This window comes from Rhinolophus ferrumequinum, chromosome 13 (genome assembly GCF_004115265.2).
Source record: "Rhinolophus ferrumequinum isolate MPI-CBG mRhiFer1 chromosome 13, mRhiFer1_v1.p, whole genome shotgun sequence".
Taxonomy (NCBI): Eukaryota; Metazoa; Chordata; class Mammalia; order Chiroptera; family Rhinolophidae; genus Rhinolophus; species Rhinolophus ferrumequinum.
Window position 1 is genome coordinate 40318847 of NC_046296.1, and position 23586 is coordinate 40342432.

Below are 23586 nucleotides of genomic sequence, written 5' to 3' on the forward strand. Positions count from 1 at the left end.
CGCAAGTCGGGCCGGGCGTCGCAGGAAGGCGGGCATCGCCCGGGGCCTGGGCACCCGCCCCAAGTCCCGCTCGATCCTGGCGCCGCTTCTGGCCGATGTGCCGGGCTCCAAATGGGCCTGGAGCTCTCTTTTCGTTTGAACAAGATCCCCCGTGAGCCCGCGGCCTCCAAACCGTTTTCTTGTGAGGGCCCTCCAGGCCGCTGCGTGGGTCCGAAGCAAAAGGCCCGAGGGACGGAGGGACAGTGGTGGCTCCAGGGGGACCACCCTGCCCCAGATCTTGGGGGCCTGTGACCATGCCAGCCACGTGCCGCGCGGGCGACGCCTCGTTTCTCGCCGTTTCAGGAGGGCGGCCACCCGGAGCCCAGTGCCCTGCAACCTCGCCCGGGCTCGGGGCGCCGCGGGACCATTGTCTGAAACGGAGAATTGGTGTGAGCGGAATTCCCGCGCCTTGACGGGCCTCAAACTTTGGACAACACAGAAAACCGTGGGGTACGGGGGTTTGCAAATACCCCCAATGTGTCCGCACAGCAGCAACAGAACCCGCGGGTGCGAGGGCAGGCGAGGTGGGGGCAGTAGGAAGGCGACCGGAGCCTCAGCACACACCCGCCCTGAGCTCCTTGCCCGCTTTCAACGAAACGCGCCGCTGAGGCCCACGCGGGAAGAGAGGGCTCCGGGACCACGTCCAGTCCACCCGCGCAAGACGCCCCAGAGCTCTGGAGTCCTGAGTGTGGAGCTGCAGGAAGGGCCTGAGACGGGCAGTGCCAGGGCCTGAGTCTGCGTAGGGGATTTCTGCAGTCTTTATAGGCTGGAAAAAATAAAGATTTAAAGTAAAAAAAAAGAAAGAAAGAAAGAAAAAGCTTCTGGTCCTCTGGTTTGGCACTGAACCCCCTCTCCCTTCTCTAAAGTCGTTGGCAATAGCCGGTAAGGAACTCGTTAGCCTTAGGTCACCTCTTAGGTCACCTCTTCTTACCCAAAATCAGGGAAGCCCTTGAGAGGCTGGTGCGGCTGCTTTCCCTCGTTCTCCAGAAGTCCCCCCGAGGGGCGAGGGGCGATGTGCCGGCTCTGGGGAGGGCAATGGGTGCCATCTGTGAGAGCCCTCCAGCCCTGCTCCGGACAGCTTCCCGCCCAGTTCCAGACACAAAGGCCCCAGACAGTCCCTGACAAGAGTAGGGGGTAAAGGCATTCTGACAGCGTGAACTCATTGGATCATACCCATCCATCCCTACTGCTGCCTTCTAAAAAGTCCCATCCCAGGGACCTTCCAACACACCTTGGAGGTGAAAGGAAACATTTCAATGAAGCCCAGATTTCCACAGGTCTACAAAAGTTTTCTCCTCCCCAGCCATGGAGCTTCTATTTGTGCTGGATGAAACAGTACATGCAGGCCTCTCAATTATGCCTTAGGGGAGGAAGGAGTACGGGATTCCCGGGGATAGGGGTGGGGTAAGTCCTAGGCTCTCAGTGCCTGCAGGCCTCTCCAGCAGCTGCTCTGAACACCGCAACGAGGGGCTGAGATTGCCTCAGGGATGGTCAGGCTGGTATCTATCAAATCCTCACCCAGTCATCTCCCAAGTCCTCTGTCCTGGGACAAAGACTGTCAGGGAAGAGTTAGTTAGGGAGGGGGCTGAGGAGTGAAAAGACCCTAGCTGAGCTTGTAACCTTCACAGGTTAGCAGGCACTCAGCTGCCACAGCTGGCAAGAGGTTCTAGCCCAGACCTGCTAGAACCGGTTGGTTTCCTACAAATATGGGGGGAGGGGAAAACTAGTGACATATGGACACACACCCATACATTGGGCAAACGGGGTTACAGGTTTTCTGTGCTTGCTCTGTTATGACTTTTCATATAGCATACACTATATTATCTAAGGAGGCAGGTCCCACATCTGTTCTCCTGGCAGGGCTGACTCTTGGGCTTAGCACCTGGGGGGGTCGCAAAAAGGGCAACGCTAGAAAGGACAGTGAGTCTGAAGCTCCAGAAAAGTTACAGAAAATCAGCCTTAGCTGAATTTGAGCAGGACCCAGACCTGGTGGAAATTTAATCCTGAAACTCCAAGGGTCCAGGGAGGCATATTAATGGTGGAAGCTGTGGTTGAAGTTGCAAAGATTACCTACTTTTTCAAGGTTAATATTCTTAGACTCACCCAGCCCAGAACCAGCAAGGACCTGAAAGATCATGCAGGCCTCATCTAATTGTAGGAGAGAATGAAGTGGAGCAGACCACAAAGTGGTCCAAAGTTTCACACCAGGAAGTAACTGCCCAGTCCCTCTCACCTACACCAGACAAGGGTGCTCCCCCTCAGCCCTTGTTGTCTGATTTTGCCAGGATGTAAAATCGCCATGACCAGAGCTGATACCAACCTGCCAGCTGTTAACTATGTGGCTAAAGTAGAGGTCTTGAAAAGAGTAGGTTGCCCCTTTTTGGGGGTTCAGCAAGGTGGGCTCTGAACCTCAGTGTAGTCAGGGGCAAATAAATTATTCCCCATGTGTCCAAGTCCTGGAAGCCCAATTCTGGGGCAAAACCCTGTTCAGCAGCACACAGAACTGTGGAAAAAGTAGCCTGGACATAGCAGGGCTCCTCCCAGCCCACAGACGCAGACCCTAAAGATGCCACCTGGATTTCTGCAAGGAGCTGTCCCTGGCACTAGCTTGGAACATACTTTGAGCCCTGTGGGCTCAACACACTAGGACAGGCCCCCGGAAACAAAAGTCTTAGGCAAAGTCCCAGGGTTCCACTCTTCACGCATGCAAATCCCTCCCCCTAGAAGACTTCTAGAAAGCTGGAGGGGAGGGGGGCGGGGAACTCTTGCAAAAACAAACAAACAAAAACAGACTTAGAGGAATAGGAGCCTTGCTCATAGACACCAAGCAAAGCCAAAACTTGAACCCAGGGCTCTGGATTCCCATTCTGGTTCTCCTAGCACAAACTCCTCAGAAAGCTTAAAGGGGTGGGAACAAAGAACTGTTGCCTAGACACAGGTTCCACAGACTAAGCCGAGGGCAGAGCCCAGGCTCTGTGTTGGCTTGGGTCCTGGCACGGGAAGCCAGATCCGCTCTGGCCTGAAACAGCTCAGAGCCAAAGGGGAAACGAAGTGGAAAGGACCAGTCGGGGAAGGAACTCAGCCCCTTGCTTTTCAAAACCGTAGAAACATTAGCAGTACCCCCCCAACTCTCTCACCTCCTTTGCCTGACCCTGTCCCAGAGAACCAGCAACACGTGTTTTCACATCGCCCTGACAAAGAAGAAAAACCAGGACCCCCTTTTTAAGCCCTTCATTCCGGAGCTCAGCGACCCGGTTCCCATGCTGGAAGTGACCGGAGCCGACTCAGAGCTGAGAGGCTGAAGGGGGCGGGGGGTGGAGGGCGGTGTCTTGCCTCCTTTCGGTCCTCCCCGACCACCCACCGGAGAAACGCCAACGCCGTCCTAGTCTCCCAGCCCTCGCCTCCCCGAGGGTAGACTGCGGGCGCAGCCGACCGGAGTCAACTTCCGTAGAGGCCACACGGAAGTGCTGGGCGCTTCTCTGGCCGCGGGACCGGTGGGACCCGTGGGGTTAAGTCTGAGTCGCCGCCCGGTGAGAAGAGAGAGCGCCGAGCCGGGGCGGTACCGGCAGTAGGGCAGCCGGCCGGGTTAGGAGAGGGAGGAAAGGCGGGATCCTCCAAGAAGTAGATTCTCAGGCATCCGCCTGCAGCCACTGCCAAATATTCCCCCACGTCTCTCCCCTACTCCCTCCCCCTTTTCCTCGAGGACCGCACTGGTCCGCAGTTCTTAAGATGGGGGTGGGGCGCGGTCAGCAGGAAAAGCCAAATCTTTTGAGGGGCGTCCGAGCACGTCCAAACTCTACCATCCCACTGGCGGGTTCCCGGGTAGAATCTACCCCCTGAAAACAGGGGCCCCGGGAGGGGCGTGGCGATCCTCGGGGCGGAGGCGCCCAGCAGGGCCTTGAGAAAAGCTTCCCAAAGTTCTTCCCCCTCGAGGTTCCCTCCACCCTTCTCTCCCCTTCTTCCCGGCACCCCCTTAAACAGTCCTCCGCCTTCCCTTCTCTCCTCTTCCCTCCCTACCTCGGTCCTCCCCTTTTCTTCTCCCCGCGTCTCCACTCCGCCCCACTCCAAAGTCCGTCTCCTCCCTTGCTCTTTGGGCGTCCGCCCCGTCAATCACCGCCGCCGCGGGCCCCTGCCCGGCCCTCAGCGCCTCCCAGGCTCTTGGAGCGCCTCCGGCTCCCGTCTCAGGCCGCCCTCCGCTTAGCGCAGAGCGGGGCGATCTGTCAGCGGAGCCGGCGGGGGGGAGCCGCCCGGCCCGCCGGGGCTCGGGTTACCAGTGACTGACAGCGTCTCCATGGCGAATAATTTGACTCCGGCTATTGTCTGGCGCGGGCAAGCCCCGGGTCAGATAACCAGACCAATCAGGGCGCGGGCCGCTGCGCCTCATGCCCGCTTAGAATAATATTATTAAAAAAGCAGCGATCGAGCTAGACCGGAGGGAGAGCGAGCAAGAAGCGAGCAAGGGAGCGGCGGGCGGGCGGGCGGGCGCGGAGCATGCCGAGCGGCGCCCGGGGCGGCCCCCGGGCTTGGACGAGGGCGAAGGCGAGGCGTGCGGGCGGCGGTGGCGCGGACGGGCGCGGGAGCCGCAACCGCCGCGGGGACGTACTGCAGTGACTCGGAGTTCGCCGTGAGCCGGCGCCGGACCAGGGGGCCTGCCCCGCCCGCCTCTCGGCCGGGACCGCCCGGCGGGGAGGCGCCCATGCCGGACAGCCCAGAGCGGTGAGGGCGCGCGCGCGCGCCGGCGGGCGGGCTGGGGCTCAGCCGGCACCATGTCCATGCTGCCCACCTTCGGCTTCACGCAGGAGCAAGTGGCTTGCGTCTGCGAGGTGCTGCAACAGGGCGGCAACATCGAGCGGCTGGGCCGCTTCTTGTGGTCGCTGCCTGCCTGCGAGCATCTCCACAAGAATGAAAGCGTGCTCAAGGCCAAGGCGGTGGTGGCCTTCCACCGCGGCAACTTCCGCGAGCTCTACAAGATCCTGGAGAGCCACCAGTTCTCGCCGCACAACCACGCCAAGCTGCAGCAACTGTGGCTCAAGGCGCATTACATCGAAGCGGAGAAGCTGCGCGGCCGACCCCTGGGCGCGGTGGGCAAGTACCGCGTGCGCCGCAAGTTTCCGCTGCCGCGCTCCATCTGGGACGGCGAGGAGACCAGCTACTGCTTCAAGGAAAAGAGCCGCAGTGTGCTGCGCGAGTGGTACGCACACAACCCCTATCCCTCACCCCGCGAGAAACGCGAGCTGGCAGAGGCCACGGGCCTCACCACAACGCAGGTCAGCAATTGGTTCAAGAACCGGCGGCAGCGTGACCGGGCAGCCGAGGCCAAGGAAAGGTACGAGTAAGTAGAGCTCCGGCGCCAGTTTCCCTCACTCCTGGGCTCGAGGGAGGGGGTCTCAGGGCGTCGGCCTAACCCCAACAGAGGCCTAAACTGGGTCTCTGGTCCCAGCCACCGCCCAATCGCATCTTGGTCTGCCCCGGACGGCGCTCATGTCTTGCGGGAGGACAGGAGGGCAAGGATTTGTCTAAAGCGGGCAAAGCAATCGGGGAAGTTGTCAACTCACTCCCTGGTCGCTTGTGGACAAAAGCGGAGAAGCAGCGAGCTTCCGAGCGAAGGCAAGACAGAGAGCCTGGATCCCCTGCAAGGGGAGCACACCCGGCAGGGCCTAATAGTCTCCGAAGGACAGAGGGGTTTTGCTCAGGACTGTTGGCGTTGCAGATTTCAAGCTGCCTGTGCGAATTCACCAGCACTTCCTCGCACTTTCGATATAGGCCTTACTGAGCCCTCTGCCAAAGTGTGACTAGAAATCAGCAGTGGGATTGGCATTTCCCTGGTATGACCTGGATGTGGAGGGACCTGGGCAAGAATTTTCCTTGTCTGGACGTAGGAGTTGATAGCGAGTCTTTTATCCCGCATACAAAGGACCAGGTGGCAAAAGGCTAGGGGAGGAATTGTCAGCTCTGGGAGAGAAGAGAAACACATGCCCCTTTTTTTGCTTTGTTGGATACAGTCACTCTTCCCTGGCCTGTCAGGCCCTTCACGCCTCTCTCTTCAGTCCCTACCCTATTTAGTAGGTAGGTCCGGTAAGTCTGGAGTGAGCGGAGGACCTCAGAAAAGCTGGGAGTCGCTTGTGCTCCAGTTCTCAGGACTTCCTGAATTAATCTAATGGTTGCCCATTAGGCCCTTGTGGCTGCCAGCTCTGCTGTCTCTCAGAACCCCAAATCTAGAGGGAGAAATAGAGAAACTGATTGTGAGAACAGAGACCAGCCGGAGTGCAATAGAGTGTGTGCAGCCCAGAGTTTGCATGATTAGTAGGGTGGGGGTACTGTCTAGTGGAACCAGATCCCTGGAGGTGGAGCACCGAAGCTTCAGGTGACCCTTGTCTCTGAGACTATGATGTTGGGGTATCCACAGTTGTAAGGTCTCAGTTTCCAGCCCTATGGGAAGTTTCCTTCCAGGAAAACAGGAAGAAAAGGCCTTTGAAAGCCAGAGAAGAGAGAATCTACCCAAAATTTCAAATCTCAAAATCTGGGCAGGGCTGTCATTCAAAGGCAGTGCAGGAGGTGGGTTCTCCCTGCTGGGGTCCCCCTCCACCCAGACTGGCATGCATCCAGACTGCAGAAGAACTAGGTTCTCAGGTCAGGCCCCAGGTGAGGGCTGCAGAGTCCCTCCGTTTCTGGTATGACAAGAAAGTCTAGGCCATGATTAGCAGCCCCCTCTGTTCTCCACTTTCCATTCTCCTAGGAGCTGCTCTTCAAGCCCCTAGCTTCCAGTCCCCCAGCTGAAGTTTCCACTATGCCACCAGGGAAAACGGAGTCCTATATCCTTAGGGCCTTGTCCCTACACCCAGCAAGGAGAGCCCTCACCAAGCCTGCCAGTTTGGAGCTAGAAAGAAAGGACCCTTAGCTCCAGGAACCTGTTCCCCAGTCAGGGATTTCCCTCAAGCAGAGAAAAGCAAAAGGAGATGCAGACTTCTGAGATCTTCAACTTCAAGTGGGGCTCGCTGCCTAGTACCTAGGGACCCTTACTCTTCTGGCCCTACTTCTATCCAGCAAACCTTGGCTTGAGGAGCTAAGAGTGATCTGAAGAGCGAGGCATTCATTTTCTCTTTCTCCCTGTCCCTGCCACCTACCCAACTCCAGGGAGCCTTGTTCCACTGCCGGGCAGCTCTGGGAAAGAAATGTTAGCAACTCAGTGAGGTGGAGAGGGACAACCTACAGAGAGAAAGAAAGATTTTCATGAGATTGAGAGCATGAGAGGTGGGGAGATAGAGATCATACAGGGAAAAGGAGAAGGGAAATCGGTGTTGAGAGACTGAGAGAACTGGCAGAAAGAGCGAGAGCCCCAGACCAGGCCGAAAAAAATGGTAGAAACCGAACACCCACAGGCGGCGCGCGGTGGCCCTCGCTCCAAGGCGGGCGGCAGGCTCCGGCTCCGGGTGTCGCGGCACTGAGCGGCCTCTGTACCCCCACTGACCCGCTGCTTTGCTCCTGCACTTGCAGAGAGAACAGCGAGAACTCCAACTCCAACAGCCACAACCCGCTGGCGGCGTCGCTGAACGGCAGCGGCAAGTCGGTGCTAGGCAGCTCGGAGGACGAGAAGACGCCGTCGGGGACGCCAGACCATTCGTCGTCAAGCCCCGCGCTGCTGCTCAGCCCGCCGCCGCCACCCGGGCTGCCGTCCCTGCACAGCCTGGGTCACCCTCCGGGCCCCAGCGCGGTGCCGGTGGCGGTGCCGGTGCCGGGCGGAGGAGGCGCGGACCCGCTGCAGCACCACCACGGCCTGCAGGACTCCATCCTCAACCCCATGTCGGCCAACCTCGTGGACCTGGGCTCCTAGAGCCCCGCCTGCCTCGAAGCACTGGCCTTCCCGGCTTGGCGCTGGGAACTTCAGAGAGACGGTGTGCGGAGGGCGCCCTGCGCCGGCGGCCCCACCAGGTACTGAAACACCCGCACGCTGAGGGGCAGAACCGCCGGCCCCGGTAGGGCGGATGGCTGTCTGCTTTGGTCTTCGTTCGGGATTTATTTTCAACAAGTTGCTTTTGAGATCCTTTGGAGGACTGGGACCGGGTAATAAACCAGGGAAGGGAATAAATTATACACCATTCTCATACACGCTCTCCCTGTCTGCTCTTGGTTTCTCTTTTCTATTCTCTCTTCCCTTCCCTTGCCTTCCTTGCTCTTTCTTCCTCTTCCTTCTCTTCTCTCCAACTCCCTCCCCTTCTTCCTTTCCCCCTTTAGTCTCTCTGTGTCCTTCTGTACTTCTGGCTTGTCATCTCTCACTAGGTTTCTGTTTTTCCGTCTCTGCTCTTCGCCACCCTCCTGCACTCTTAGCCCCTCGGTCTGTGCCTCTCAGTCTTATTACTCCAGCCTGGCCTTCGGTTTGCCTCCCCCCGCCCCCATCCCTCATTTTCCTGGCGTGGGGAGTGGGAGGAAGAAAAGCAAAGGAAAGACAGGGCGTTTGAAACCAGGCCTTCTCCAGAGGCCCATCTCCAGGGGTCATTGGGGCTGCTGGTGTCAGCTTTGCCCCAAGAAACTTAAGTGAAAGAGAAAGGGCTGCCGTGCAAAGGCCCTGAATGCCCCCTGCCACTGGCCTCTCTCTCTCTCTCTCTCTCTCTCTCTCTCTCTCCCCCTCTCTCTCTGTGAGGCCCTGCCCCTGCCCCTTCCTCCCGGGACTGCGGCCTCAGAGCTCCAGGCAGAGCGTGCCTCCCGAGCCTTGGACTTGCCCTCTCCCTGTTATGCCCTCATGTGAATGTTCTTTGGGAAATATTTCTGCTTTTATTTTATAATAAAATTAGAAATCATAAATATATATATGGATATATACCACAAGGCCCGCAAGCCGTGAGTGCAACAGTGTCTGATTTCCCTACAGGGACTCGACACCCGGTTGGACCGTTCTGGGCTGCGATGCCCCGCGGGCCCCAAAACCTGGAGACGCCTTCCCACATACACAACTGTATCAGTCACAGAGGGAAGGGACTGAAAACTCGGAGACCTCTTCCCCCAAATCCCGCTGTCCCTCTTCCTGTCCGGGAAGCTCCCTACAGAAGCAGAGAGGAGGTGGCCTGCTCCTCTTGGGGACTCCTCTCCCCCTACCAGTGTAGCCGTACCCTCACGCCTCTTTCTTCACCTCGGGGATTCCAGTAGGAAATGGGAGGCCTGAACAGAGCATGGGTACTACCTGTGTTGGGAGATAACGAAGCTGGGGAACAAATCGGGCTGTGGAGGTTTCCTGAAGGGGTAGACTCCTTTGTGGTGGTAGCAGTCCCCAGAACCAGGCGCGACCCACCGGACAGATTCAGCGGCCCCAAGGGCAGCCGCTGATCCAGCCTTGAAGCCCGGGTCTTGTGTGTGTGTGGCGGTGGAGCAAAGGTCTCCAAGCTCAGAAATCTGTCGGTTTGGAGTGGAGATGAAGGTGTGGGGAGGAGGAAAGTCAGACGAGATTCAGGGAGACTGGCTGCGCCCGCGCGTGTTCTAAATTGGAGCAAGCGGGTGCCAGGGGGCTGGTTGGTCAAACCCAGGAGGCACCTCCGTGCGTCGTACGCCGGTGCTTCTGTGGCTGTAAAATAACCTGCAGCGACCCCTCCCCTCTTGGGAACCAAGCCCCCATCCTATTAAGCCACACATCTAGCCGGTCTAGGCGAAGCAGGAGGGACTCCTAGAGGAGGAAGTCAAGGCTTTTCAGGTCGCGGTCGCTGTAGGTACAGAACACGTCCCACCTCCGCGATTAGGATATTTAGGACCAAACTTGCCGGTCCCGGACTGGAAGGGATTAGGCGCCCTTGCAGCCAGATGATCTCAAGTGCGGGGACTCTGGGGACTTTCCTCTTTTGGTGAAATCAGCGCTCACTGAAGACCCTTTGGCTCGGACTTTCTAAGTATCAAGGATTTCTTCCCAGTTGAGACCCTTGCAGACGCGGGCAGCTTGGACGGCTAACTTGCCGCGGTGGCTGTGCCTCGGCTTTCACACTGTGCCTGCCTGGAAATCCAGGGAATGCATCGCCAGCCGGCTAAGACTGTTTCGCCTGCTCCTCCCGGACTTGGTCTGTGCCAGTAGGGCCCAGCCGCCCCATCTCCACTAACTGTCCGGGGGAAGAGCCCGCTACTGCCCGAGGGTCTGGAGAAGCTCAAACGAGGCAGGAAGCTACCTTGAGTCAACCAAGCCCAGCCGACAGGCCCGGGCGTACTTCTGGGAAGGGGGAAATGCAGTAGCCCGCCTCATGCCTACCTGCCCTCTATTTTCCATACACACTCACAAGCAAACAGGCTGTGTACCCACTTCCACAAGGAGAGGAACATACCATTTCTAATTGGATTCACTGGGATTGAGAGCCGGTTATGTGTTAGGCATTGTGGATGGCAACCGCCTCACACATAGTGGCCACACAGGGAAACATACAGACTCTTTCACCCATAGATTCACATGCACACGTACACGCGGAGAGGCAAACACACACAGACCCTCAAACTACTTTCACAGACACACTAACACATGTCCTCAAGCGAAACATAACACTTTCCTGCACAAATATACCAGAGATACATACACAAATGAGCCCCTTCCAAATACGTGCGCTCACACACACAAATACAAATATACATCATGCTTCACCCCAGAAGCATGAAAATCCACACTCATACTGTTGCCTCTGCCAGCATTCAGTCCCAGCCCAGGCACCTGCTGGGGCCAGGCCGGTCTTCCAGGTCCTCGGCACAGGGCGACGGAGTTCCAGAGACAGAAATGATTCTAGCACGAGGCGGCAGAGGGCCAGGGATCACACCTGCGGCCCCTTCTCTCCAATCCGCCCAGGTGGGATCTCTAGAGTTTGCTGGGAGCTCTCACTCGCCAGTAGGGGGCGGGGTGCTTGTCCCCCAGTTTTATTCCGGAAAGTGAACTCCAATAAAGCCCCGCACTACTTGTTGCAACGTCCCTTTTGCCTTCCCTCTTAGAAAGCTAGCCGAAAACCTTTATTTAAATGGGGGAAACTATATAGAAGTTCTGAAAAGAAGTTCTATAAAGAAGTTCCGAACGGCTCCTCACGCACTGCATAAATCCCTACAAGCCACTCCTCCATTCCATACTCCAGTGGACCCAGGGAAAAGCTGCGGCCGGGTCCAGAACGCATCAACTGGACATAACTTTTGCACAGAAGTAGCCAGGTGGATGCAACCCTCCCTAGGCGTCCACAAACAGGATTCCCAGTGATTTGTCATCCCTCCCCTCTGCCTTCCTCCACCCGCGGCAGCAAAGAAACCAGGAGTTTCGCTCCAGCAACTCCAAGGGACTCAGCGACTGGAAACGCGAGTTTCCTTCTCTGCTTCTGTGGCCGCGTACGCATTTCATTTGTTCCCAGGTCCCATACCCACGCAACCATCGAAGGTGAGACCGAATGAAGAAGGTAGAACCCAGACTGCGAGGGCAGCTGGCCAACTCATCTGCTCAAGGGCATAAAAGCCGAGGCTTAGTAAGGGCAGAGGGGAGCACGCGGGCTTGCTAAGCTTCCTGGTCAGTTTCCTCCCCATACCCCAAGCCTGGCTCCAAGTGGCCCTCGCCAGGACTGGGGTCAGGCTTGGACCCTGGTGTCCCCACCCCGAAGCGCATCACGATGGGGTGGCGGGTCCACCTGGGGAGCAGGTGGTAGTGACTGGCGTACCACACAAGCAAAGGTTAAACAGAGCGAGGGAAATGTGGGGAGAGAACACCAGGCTACTCAGTCCTCACTTTACCCCTGTCCTTGTAGGAAACACCATTTGGGCCCCTGAGAAAAGTATGGACCAGCCGAGTGGGGGCGCCGGAGTCAGGAAGCAGGGAATGAGGCTTCCACGATCCCCTAACGCCCACCTCTTGCCAGCATGCTGCCCGGGGTCCGGAAAGGAGAAATGTTAATGTTTCTGTGTTGAATGTCAGGTGGAGAAAGACTGAGAAGGACTTGGGCTCGTGACTCAACCCCCCCCCCCACCCCGACACCACCCCCCCACCCCCCACCCCCCTACCCCCACCCCCACCCCCCCACGCCCCCGGCCGCTTTCTTCGTGGTCCCCATCCCAGTGCTACGGCTTTGGGCTTTGGTTCCCTGGGCGCTCAAAGCTGCCAAGGGATGCTGGAAAGGGACGCTGAACCAGTGCGTGAGGATGTCCTGGTATATGGCATGAGAGAGTGTGCTGGGCAATCCGCCGGGAAACCGTGCTGGCGTGCATAGATGGGGAGCTCGTCTGCCTCAGGAGTACCGAGGTGTGCGGGTGAGCCAGTGAGCGTCCAAGGCACTCGGGGAAGCTGGAAAAGTCGGGCTACACCTGAGCGCTGCGGCTCGAAAGCGGAGGCGCCTGCGGCTGGAGGAGGACCAGCCTTTCCTCTCGTGCCGCCAGAACCCAACCCGGAGCGAATTGAGCCTGATTACTGAAGCCTCTGCTGGACGCAGGCCGGGACGCAGAGGCGAGCAGGATCTCCGGGTCGCCGCTGCCGGGGTGGGAGTGGGGTGCAGATTAGTGGAGCTGAGCGTGGGCCCGAAAGACCTCGAATCCTGGTGTCAGGGTCAAGGCCTCTTGGGAGTCTCTTCTCAGAACTCCGCGGGATCCTGTGTGACTGGAACTCGGAAATGGTCTCCTGGATTGCAGGGTGGAATCAGAGTGGAAAGGGTGAGATTGCATGCCCTCCAACAGGGTGAATTTTCCACTCTGTTTTCTCATAATCTCAGCAGCAGGGCTGCTCCCCCTCCAGGTAGAGCCGGGCCGTTCTGCGGTCCAGAGAGTCTCAGTAACACCATGTGGAGGCGCCCAAAGGCCCGTCTCGCGAGGCCTGACAGGCGCCCCAAAGACTCCCTTTCTTGGGGGAACCCACAAACCTGAGGCTGACCAAGGGTGGGCATATAGGGGCAGGCTATTTTTAGGACGCTAGCAGTCCTAGCCCCTGCCAGGGTTGAATCGAGAATTACCAGCAGCCCAGCCCTCCTGGAGTGCCAAGCGCGTCCTCACTTGCTGAGTAGCGGTACCAGCCCTGATTCTGGCCGGCTGCGAGGAAGAATCCTGTGGCTCCCCCTGCCCCTGGCAGCCGCGATTTCCGCAGTCCCGCCCGCGCGCTCGGTGCCAGCCCCGGCGCCGCCTGCCTTCTGGGGCGAATAATCCGCGCTCTGCTCCGACTAACATGAAGCCCTGGGTCTGAGGGCTGGGGAGCCTGAGACCGCGGGGCAGGGCAACCCCATTCCTCGGGCCCTTTAAGTCAGAGGTCTGGGAGCCAGGACGCTTGGGAAGGGCCGCAAGCGACAAAGCCATACTCAACTGTATGGCCCGAGGGCCCACGCCCCTCTGCAGATTCTGCAGAACCAGAATGGAGCTCTGCCTCGGTTGCCCGGCCGGGGAATCATACGTGAGTCACCTGAGGTCCAATAAACAGAAAGATGGGTCAGACAGGAAAGCAAGAGAAGCCGTGAGCGTGGACTTCGCAGAGCTGCAGGCTCTCGATTCCCCTACTTCAGGGCTTTTTCAACGGCCGGTGCTGGTCTGCCCAGCCAGGCTCTCTCACTCGTTCAAAAGCTCATTGCTGCTAGAATTATTCTGCTAAATTGAGTTCCCTGGACTCTAGAGACGCAGCTCGATGGTGACTTCTTGTTCCCCAGACTAATAGGTCATAACTGGCATTTCTTGAACGCTTACTACGTGTCAGGCATTTTACACACCTGGTATCTGTTTAATTCTCACAGCGGCCACACAAAGAAGCTATTCTTACTGGTAAATGAAACTGAGACACCAGATTCTGGAACTTGCCCAGAGTCACACACGTTACAGCGGCAGGACAGGCATTCGAACCTGGTCTCTGCGAGTCTGCAGACGAGTCAGAGACGTTCTTACCAGCATCGCCGCTGCATGCGAGCACCATGGTGGGGATTAGAGAGATGTCTCATTCCTGGGCCCTGGGTGGCAGGGGCAGGCAGGCTCAGGCGCAAATGACTCTCAAGTGGGTTGGAGGTAGCGCTGAGCAGCACAAGTACGCTTCGAAACCGGAGGAGAACTGGCTCAAGGCAGGGCTGCGGCAGCCTAGGTGACCCGCTTAAGTCGGGTGAGAGAGGTTATCTCCTCAACAATCCGGATAATTACCCAGTGTCCTCACTTGCCCTCTACTTTGTAGACCGCACCATCGAGTTACCACGGAGTGGGTTTCGACCAGGGCGGGTTACTGGAGAGTAAAGATGGAACCTTAGGAACCTAGGGTCTGCCGGCTGCCCCATCCATCTTCGCCCTCCTTCTGCTACTCTGGCTCCATCACGCCGTTCTGTTCGGGAAGATGAGGCTGACTCGGGGACCCTGAGGGCTGAGACATGAATCCTTGGTGGGATGCCTCATCTTTGCTCTCTGCTCCCCATTAATCCTGTGCTGGCCTGTTGGGAACAGGGCTTTCAGGCTGAGGGGCAGTATATTAAAGCGTCATTCCATTAACACAGGTTTACCGCTGGGGTATGAGACGGTTAGGAAGGGAAGGGGAAGCCAGACCCTGCTATTCAAAGACCAGAACAGAGAGGGCCCATCCTGGCCTGCAGCCCACACTTTGGCCCCACTGGAAGCCCCATTCCCTTCCCGCCCACAGAGATGGTGGTGGTGCAAGCACTGGGATTCAACCTGAGCTAGCTGATTCTGTCAGTTTCAAGATGGAGTATATGAAATACCCTATTGTCCCAAGGCAGAGCCATTGTGGAACCTGGAAAACCACCCTGAGACACCTGAGCTGATCAGGGAGGTCACCGGTCTAAGCCTAAGGAAGTGAGAGAGTGGGCAGAAGCTGAAATGAAGCTTAATTAAGGAAGCCAACCAGGAAGTGTGAGTCACTCCTCCCTTTTTCCCCCCGGGAGGGAAGAGCTACAGCCCTGGTGAGAAAGGGAGCAGGGGCCTGGAGGGAATTAGAAACAGAAAAGGTGAAGCTAAAATCAAAATAAACTAAATAATTCTAGCGTTTATATAGTACTCTGCAAATTGTCAATGGTTTCACAGACCTATTATTTAATATTCACAATTATATAGGATAGACAGGAAAGTAATTCTTATCCCCATTTTACAGATGAGGACATGAGGTTCAGGATGTTGTTATATGTGACTTTCCTGAGGTCTCAGAGTCAGTGGAGGCTCTTTTCTCTACACTCTACTGTTGAGGTGATTTGCTGAGTTTGGGAGAAATAGCAGATACCAAACCAGCCCAAAGGGTAAAGATTGTTTCCCTGGGGTTAGGAGAAGGATGAAGAGAGATGGCAGCCATCATGGAGATCTAAACACTACTACAGAGATTTAAACTAAATGTACCTCAAAGTCAGAATAGCCTATCCCTGAAATCACTAAAAGGAATGCCTGAAACAGGCCTCTTTTGACAGGCCACTTCCATACAAGGGAAGCTTGGGGAAATGGGCAGAGCTGAGAACTAGAGCTTTGCATTCTCATTGGACTCAAGATTTGTCAGTTAAGGCTCCCAGCAAATGAGCTGAGAGCCAGAGATTTCCTCAGAAAGTGAATAAGAATTTTGTGGTAATTCCCAAAGAGTTGTAGGTTTTTTAACTGGAGAAAAATGGGAAGAAACTCAAGACTTCTGTTTACTCTGAAAGACTAGACCCTGGTGTCAGTTCAGAGATGTTGAGAGGTTATCTCCTCAACAATTGGCATAATTACCCAGGGTCCTCACTTGTTCAAAAAGTCAAGACTCACTTTATCATTTTCTTATTATTTTTTAAAGGAGTAGGTTAAGCATTCACCCTGAAGTCGAATAATATTAAATAAGAAGAAATGGGGAGGGGGTCAGGGACAAGGTAGGAGTGAAGATAAGACTTCAGAAAGTCCAGAATGGCAGGAGCCATGGCACAATCTCAGGGGTTAGGCAGGTCAGTGGGCAGTGCCTCCTTTCCTAGAAACCAGGAACCAAAAGGAGCCAAGGAGGCACAAATAGGTAGTGCCACACCACCCAGAAGCAGCTGGGATGTGTTGAGCACTAAATTTGAGACCAGGATACATTGAAAATCCCACCATATCTGGTAGCTGTGTGTCAGAAAAAGTCTGCTTCAGGCTCAAAGCTTACCCAACACAGGCCAGCTTTTAACCCAGATGGACCTGAGGCAACGAGCAGGAAAAGAGACAGCATTAGGTAAGACTGTAACAAATAAATTCCAAAACCTGAGCCTATTTCTCACACACACAACAATCCAATAGGGGTGTTTCTGGGCAGCAGGTGGCTTCCCAGGGGTGATTCAGGGACCCAGTCTCCCTCATCAGGTGGCTCCAGCCTCACCTACTACCTTAAAGTCCTTTGTGTTCAGTTGCTGGATAGGTAAGTAGCATGGAGGACAGGACTGGGAGTCATGGGGAGGGAGCAGATTTGGAAGGAGTGCACATCACTCCCACTCATATTCCATTGGATGGAACTTAGCCATAGGACCTACTCAACGGCAAGGGAAACTAGGAAATGGAGCTACCTGTGTGACCAGAAAGAAATCCCATGGAAAGGATTTACTGAGTCTGTATAAGGGATTAGTCAATCCTCAGTGATTTTAGAACAGAGAAATCTGTGCTCTGTAAATGTTCTTTTTTTCTATGCATCTGTATTTCTTATTATTGTTGTTTTTACTATTATGGGTTGTAGTTTTGTTTTTTGTTTTTGTTTTTCCTAGTTTTTCTGTAATGAAGAATACATGTGGACATACCACTCCTACATTATAGACTACAAGTCGCTTCACTTCTTTAGGCTTTGGTTTCTTCCTCTGTTGCATAGTGTTTTCATTAGGGTAAAGTTCAGCTAGAAGTGATTAAAAAAAAAATAACAGTGGCTTAAGTATAATAAAAGATTATTTCTTTCATACATTAAAGTCTTGGTAGGCAAGCCAAGATTGGTAGAAAGTCCAGCTCCTCCTACTTTGTTTCTGCTCTATGCTTGACCTCAACCTCATGGCCCAAGATGGCAGCAGGGTGGAGGAAGAGCCTCCATTTGGCAGTGAATGCTGTTTTACAAAGCCTTGACTCCCCTACCAGTGTGTAAAGAGGCTATGAGCCTAGTTTGGTCATCACCCTGAGCTACGAATTAGCTTTCACTACTCCTCACTATGAAAAAACATGTGATCTACCTCTTCTTTTTTTTTCAGTTGAGACAAAGTTATGATCCAGAGAGTTGTGAGAGGGCAGGCTTCCTTCTTCTACAACAGTGTGATCACTGACAGCTGAAGCTAGAGGTTAAGATGAGAACGAGTTAGGACTTTGAGGGAAGAGTATGGGATAAAAAGATGGAGGAGACCATGGTGCCAGCGAGGGAAACAAATAAAAGACCAGGAAGGAGAAATAGCCCTTCAAAGGTGAAGAATAAGTTGTTGCATCTAGCCCCTTTTACAACCAAAAGAGAGGCATAACACCAAGGGAACCTCTTTGGATTTTGGAAGCAACATATTCTTCATTTGATTGTGTTACTCTAGCCCAACAAATGACCCAAAAAGCCCATAGTTTTGAGTGAGGCTGAGAACAAAAGATGCTCCACAACAGGTCCAGACTGCTGTGCATGCCGCTCTGCCATGGGCGATGTGACTCAGCAGATCCAACAGTGCTTGAAGTGTCAGCAGCACACAGGGATGCTGTTGGGAACCTTTGGCAGATCCCTACAGGTGAATCACAGTGCAGGCCTTTAGATTTGGGAACAAAGCCTGCTATCCTCTGCAAGTAACTACTCTCCTTTGAAGAAACAGCTCTTGCTCTGCTAGTGGGCATTAGAAGAGACTAAACACTTAACCATGGGCCACAAAGTCATCGTGTGACCTGGGCTGCCCATCATAAACTGGGTGTTATCTGACTTACCAAACCATTAGGTGGGTGCACACAGCGGCACTCCATTGTCAAATGGAAGTGGTGTATACATGATCCGATGAATCAGGCCCTGAATACACAAGTAAGTTACATGAAGAAGTGGCTCAAATGCCCATAGTCTCCACTCGTGCTATACCACCTTCTCTCTCCCAGCTTGCACCTATGGACTCTTGGGGAGTTCCCTGTGATCAGTTGACAGGAGGAGAGAAGACTCCGCCTGATTTACAGAAGGTTCTGCATGACGTGCAGGCACCACCTGAAAGTGGTCAGCTGCAACACTAGTGCCCTTTTCTGGGACATCCATAAAGGACAGTGGTGAAGGAAAATCTTCCCAGTGGGTAGAACTTCAAGCAGTGCACCTGGTTGTCTACTTTTCTTGGAAGAAGAAATGGCCAGACATGCAGTTACATACCAATTCATGAGCTGTGGCCAATCGTTAGGCTGACGGTCAGGGTTTTGGAAGAACATTATTGGAAAATCAGTGACAAGGGAATTTGGGGGAGGGGTATGTTATGCACCTCTCTGAATGAGCAAAAAAATGGGAAGATATTTGTGCCTCATGTGAGTGCTAACCAAAGGGTGACCTCAGTAGAGGAGGATTTTAATAATCAAATGGCTAGGGTGACACCTTCTGTGAGTATCAGCCACCCCTGTCACTGCCCAATGGGCTCATGAACAAAGTGACCATGGTGGCATGGATGGCGGTTATGCATGGGCTCAGCAACCTGGATTTACACTCAGCAAAGCCAGCCTGGCTGTGGCCACTGCTGAGTGCCCAATCTGGCAGCAGCAGAGACCAACATATGATACCATTCCCCAGGGTGATCTCCCAGCTACCTGGTAGCAGGTTGATTACACTAAACCACTTCCACCACGGAAGGGGCAGGGTTTGTTCTTACTGAAATAGGCGCTCTGAATATGGATTTGCTTTCCCTGCAGTCAATGCTTCTGCCAAAACCATTATCTGTGAACTTACAGACGGCCTTATCCACCCTCATGGATTCCACACAGCATTGCTTCTGGTCAAGGAACTCACTCCATAGTGAAAGAAGTGCAGCAATGGGCCCATGCTCATGAAATTCAATGGTCTTACTTGTTCCTCACCATCCTGAAGTAGCTGTCATGATAGAAAGGTGGAATGGCCTTTTGAAGACTTAGTTACAGTGCCAGCTAGGTGGAATACCTTGCATGGCTGGGGCAAGGTTCTTTAGAAAGCACGTATGAGTCGGTGCTCTGAATCTGTGTCCAATATATGGTGCTGTGTCTCTCCACAGCCAGGATTCATGGGTCCAGGAATCAAGGGGTGGAAATGGAAGTGACACCATTCACTATTACCCCTCGGGACCTATTAGCAAAAATTTTGATTCCTATTCCCACAACCTTATGCACTACTGGCCTAAAGGTCTTAGTTCCAGACAGGGAAATGCTTCCACCAAGAGACACAACAATGATTCCACTGAACTGGAAGTTAAGGCCACCGTCTGCCCACTTCGGACTCCTCACACCTCTGAATCAACAGGCAAAGAAGGCAGTTACTATGCTGGCTGTGGTGATTGGTCCTGACTATTAAGGGGAAGCTGGTCTGCTTCACAGTAGAGGTAAGGAAGGGTATGTCTGGAGTACAGGAGATCCCGAATGGCATCTCTTCACATTACCATGTTCTGAGATTAAGGTCAGTGGAAAATTACAACAACCCAAGCCAGGCAGGACTACTAATGGCCCGGATCATTCAGGAATCACCCCACCAGATAAAGAACAGTGACCAGCTGAGGTGCTTGCTAAAGGCAAAGGGAATACCTTTGAATGGGTGGTGGAAGGAAGTAGTTATAAATACCAGCTACAACTATGTGACCAGTTACAGAAATGAGGACTATAATTATTATGAATATTTCCTCCTTATTTTGTTATGAATATATATATATATACATATATATATGTATGTGTGTATATATATATATATATATATATATATATATATATATATATATATATATATCTCCTAGTTCCCCAGTGCTTGCTGCCCCCACCAGGGGGTTATGAAATGGTAAGTTAGAACATAACCCAGGCACCTGAATGAAGAAAGTTCCCAGCCACTCAGATCCCTGGATGACTTTGTCTGGACTCAGGAAGCTACCAGAGATGTTCCCACTTTTAGTTCAGGCTTTCCTCAGGCTGGCACTCTCAGGAAGAGTCCAGAAGCAGAAGGGAGATAAAAAGAAATCCACAGCTGTTCCTTCAGAGCTATGGGAGATGATGAGCTATTGAGAGTCAGAGAGAGTTAACTTTATCCCCTTCCCAGCCTAGAGGTTCAGAACCATTTGCCTCATTTTATTAATGACGTGGAGGATCATGGTGAAATCTACATTTGCAGGTGACATTATGCTCTTCTAGGGAGTGAAGGACCAAGAGGATGAGACCAAATTCAGGAAGATCTTATAAAGGCACATGAGTGGGCAAACGAGGGACAGTTAAACTGAGGCAAGTGAGTAACAGACTGGAGGTGGATAAAAACCTAAATTTGTGGGTTGAGGAGCTGAAGGTGGAGGCACAGGAATTATTCACTATTCTCTAAAGACATTAACTAATGCGCTGGTACAATCAAGAATTTCAGTGCAATTCAGTTGCACAACATTAATCAAGAGTCTACGATGTACCAGGCAGCACACCCAGCGTCAGTGTGCAAATACGTACGTGCAAGATGTGGGCCCTGCCTTTACGAGGTGCACGGTCTAGTTCCAAGTGTCACCAGGAAGAGAGTTGGAAATATTCTTCTCCCCTGCTCTCTGGAATGTTGTGTGCAAAACTAATCACTGTGCTCAGAAGCCACACCAGAGCTGCAGAAGGTCCAAAGAAAAGGTGGAGCAAGAGGGCAAGTGTCTGCGCCATGTACTAGTTACAGAGGTAAGGGTTTCACTCTGACCACAGGATCATCTGTCACCTCCTCTGTGAAGCCTGCCTAATTGTACCCCCCAGGTAGAACGGACCTACTCTTATTTTTGTATCTTTAGTATTTATTATAGTATGTACATGTATAGCATATAGTACATGCTCAATAAATGCTTGCTAAATTAATGGAAAGATGGAAATATATTCCATTAGTCTCTAAACATTTTTGTTCATCTGCTGCATCAAAAAAAATTTTTGAGCACGCACCATTTGTGTATTTTAAATACATTGAATACTATGTTATGTACATTTTAAGACATGAAGATAATTAAAACTGAATGAGGTATAAAATTAGCTATAATATTTTAATATCTTATTTTTTAACAGGACATCAATAACAATAATAAATGCAAATCTTTATTTCAAATAGCCTTGATCATTTTGATTGGTTTTTTTTGTGAGTGTTTCACCTTGTCTAATCTGATTAGGATATCATATTTACCTCCTAACAGGGTAGACGAAGTTTTATCAGGAGCTGAACTAGTACCGGCTTTGCCATTTAAAAAAATATATATTTAATAGACTATTTTTACTAGCAGTTTTAGGTTTACAATAAAATTGACCAGAAAGGACAGAAATTTTCCATATGCTCCCTGCCCCCACATGCATAGCTTCCCCCATTATCAACATTCCTCTCCAGAGTGGTACATTTATTACCGTTGATGGACCTGCGCTGACATATCATTATCACCCAGAGCCCATAGTTTACATTAGGGTTCACTCTCAGTGTTGTTCTTTATATGAGTTTGGACTAATGTATAAGGAGATGGGTCCCCCATTATACTATCGCACAGAGTAGTTTCACTGACCTGAAAATTGTATGCTCCACGTATTCATTCCTCCTTCCTCCCCCAACCCCTGGCAACTATGGATCTTTTTGCTGTTGTCAGAGTTTTGCCTTTTCCAGAAAGTCATGTAATTGGAATCATATAGTATGTAGTCTTTGCAGATTGACTTCTCTCACTTAGTAATTCATAGATTGAGGCTGGTACTCACCTTCAGGTTGTTTCAGCTACAAACATGTTACCTGCTGACATGTTTGTTAGCATAGAAGATATTCCAAAGGAGAGTGAATGTTTCCCACAGGGATTGTCAATGGGGCCCTTAGTCATTTGTCTGCCTTGTGTTACAGAAGTGCTTAGGGGCCAGGCTGATGATCTCTAGTTTTAAGGAACGATCTTACTCCTCTGGGTAAGTCAAGGAGCATGATTGTTGAATTGAATGATAAGAGTATGTTTAGTTTTGTAAGAAACTACCAAGCTATCTTCCAAAGCGGTCGCACCACTTTGCATTCCCACCAGCTGTGTATGATGGTTCCTGTTGCTCCACATCCTCACCAGCACTTGGTGTTGTCAGTGTTTTGGATTTTGACCACTCTGATAGGTGTGTAGTGGTATCTCACTGTTGTTTCCATTGTTTTTCCTTGTTCTTTTTGCATTCATTGTTTAGTTTTTCAATCTAAAGATTACTTGTAAACTCCTTTTGAGCTTCTTAACCATTTGCAGACAGGTAATTTCCTTAAAACTAGAGATGATCAGGCTGGCCCCCAAGCACTTCTGTAACACAAGGCAGACAAATGACTAAGAGCCCTACTGACAATCCTTTTGGGAAACATTCACTCTCCTTTGGAATATCTTCTATGTTAACAAACATGTCAGCAGGTAACATGTTTGTAGCTGAAACAACCTGAAGGTGCCAGCCTCAATCTATGTATGAAATAATAAAGTTTCATTTTAAATTTTATAGGTGAAATTAAAACAAGAATGAAAGTTGTTAATTCTTTTGTATCATTTTGTGGATTGGGTCATAAATCTCAGGTATTTAGGGAGGCTGCCATGAAATTTGGAAAGAGGTTTTGAATAGAGAAAAAATCCTCGATTTATTAAGTGTAGAGCTAGAGGCAGATATAGAACAGCTCATTTCAATTCAATAATTGTGGTTGTTTCGAAACACAGTGGCAGGTTGTTTTCCACCTCTTCCATCAAGAGGTAGAATTTACTACCCTTCCCCTAGAACCTGGGTGGGCCTCTGACTACTTTGACAAATAGGATACAGTGGAATGGACATATGTGACTTCCAAGGTTAGTTCATAAAAGGCCATACAGCTTCCACTCTGATCACTGGAATACTCACTTTTGGAATTCTGAGCCTTCATGTAAGAAGCCCAGCAACCCTGAGGCCTCATGGAGGAGCTCATCACAGGTCCAGCCCAGCTCCATCTCCCTGCATCCTTGCCAAGGAGCTAGACATGCAAGAGAAGCTGCCCTGGACCCTCCAGACCAGTTCCATGTCCAACCAAGTGCCACCGCATGACCCCAGTCATTGCCACATAGAACAGACAAATCAGCCAGGCAAGTGTTTCCTCAATTTCTAATGCACGAAACCATAAGAGATGAGAACACAGTTCCTGTTTTAAATCACTAAATTTGGGGATAGTCGTTATGTAGAAGAAGATAACCAGACAACAGGGAAGTGTTTCTCAAAGTCGGAGCTACCCAACAGTGGAACAGACTGCCTTGTGGGCAGGTTTCAGTAAGATCTGGACAAACATGTGCCAAGAGTGTTTGGGAGGCATTTGTGTTGTCATGAGTGTGCTGGGCTTGACAGAAGACAACACTAGTAGATCGTTCCACTTTGTAGCTGTGAATCCTGGGGCGAGCCACTTCACCCGTGCCTTTTACAAGTGAGCATTCAAAGAGCTGCGGACACCATCTGCAAACTGGAACGAACTCTGCTTCCCTCGGGTTGTCATATTGCATGCAGGAGGCGCTCTTGCACGGGTGAACAGGTGAA

General features: G+C 52.4%; 1 protein-coding gene across 2 annotated transcripts; it reads left to right on the plus strand.

Moving 5' to 3' along the window:
• The first annotated feature begins 4547 nt into the window (after positions 1 to 4547).
• Positions 4548 to 10909, plus strand: SIX2 (SIX homeobox 2). Of its 2 annotated transcripts, none has more exons than XM_033125632.1 (2): positions 4548 to 5371; positions 7534 to 10909. In XM_033125632.1, the coding sequence occupies exons 1-2, from the start codon at positions 4806 to 4808 to the stop codon at positions 7868 to 7870; spliced, it is 903 nt and encodes a 300-aa protein (XP_032981523.1). In that variant the 5' UTR covers positions 4548 to 4805; the 3' UTR covers positions 7871 to 10909. The 2 variants fall into 2 exon arrangements, with proteins under 2 accessions (XP_032981523.1, XP_032981524.1); XM_033125633.1 differs by having other exon boundaries at positions 4554 to 5365; positions 7534 to 9810.
• Positions 10910 to 23586: the final 12677 nt, after the last annotated feature.

Coding starts and splice junctions, on each gene's coding strand:
- SIX2 (XM_033125632.1), top strand. CDS start 4,806: ATGTCCATGCTGCCCACCTTCGGCTTCACGCAGGAGCAAGTGGCTTGC. Junction 5,372..7,533: donor GAGGCCAAGGAAAGGTACGA/GTAAGTAGAGCT, acceptor CTGCACTTGCAG/AGAGAACAGCGAGAACTCCA.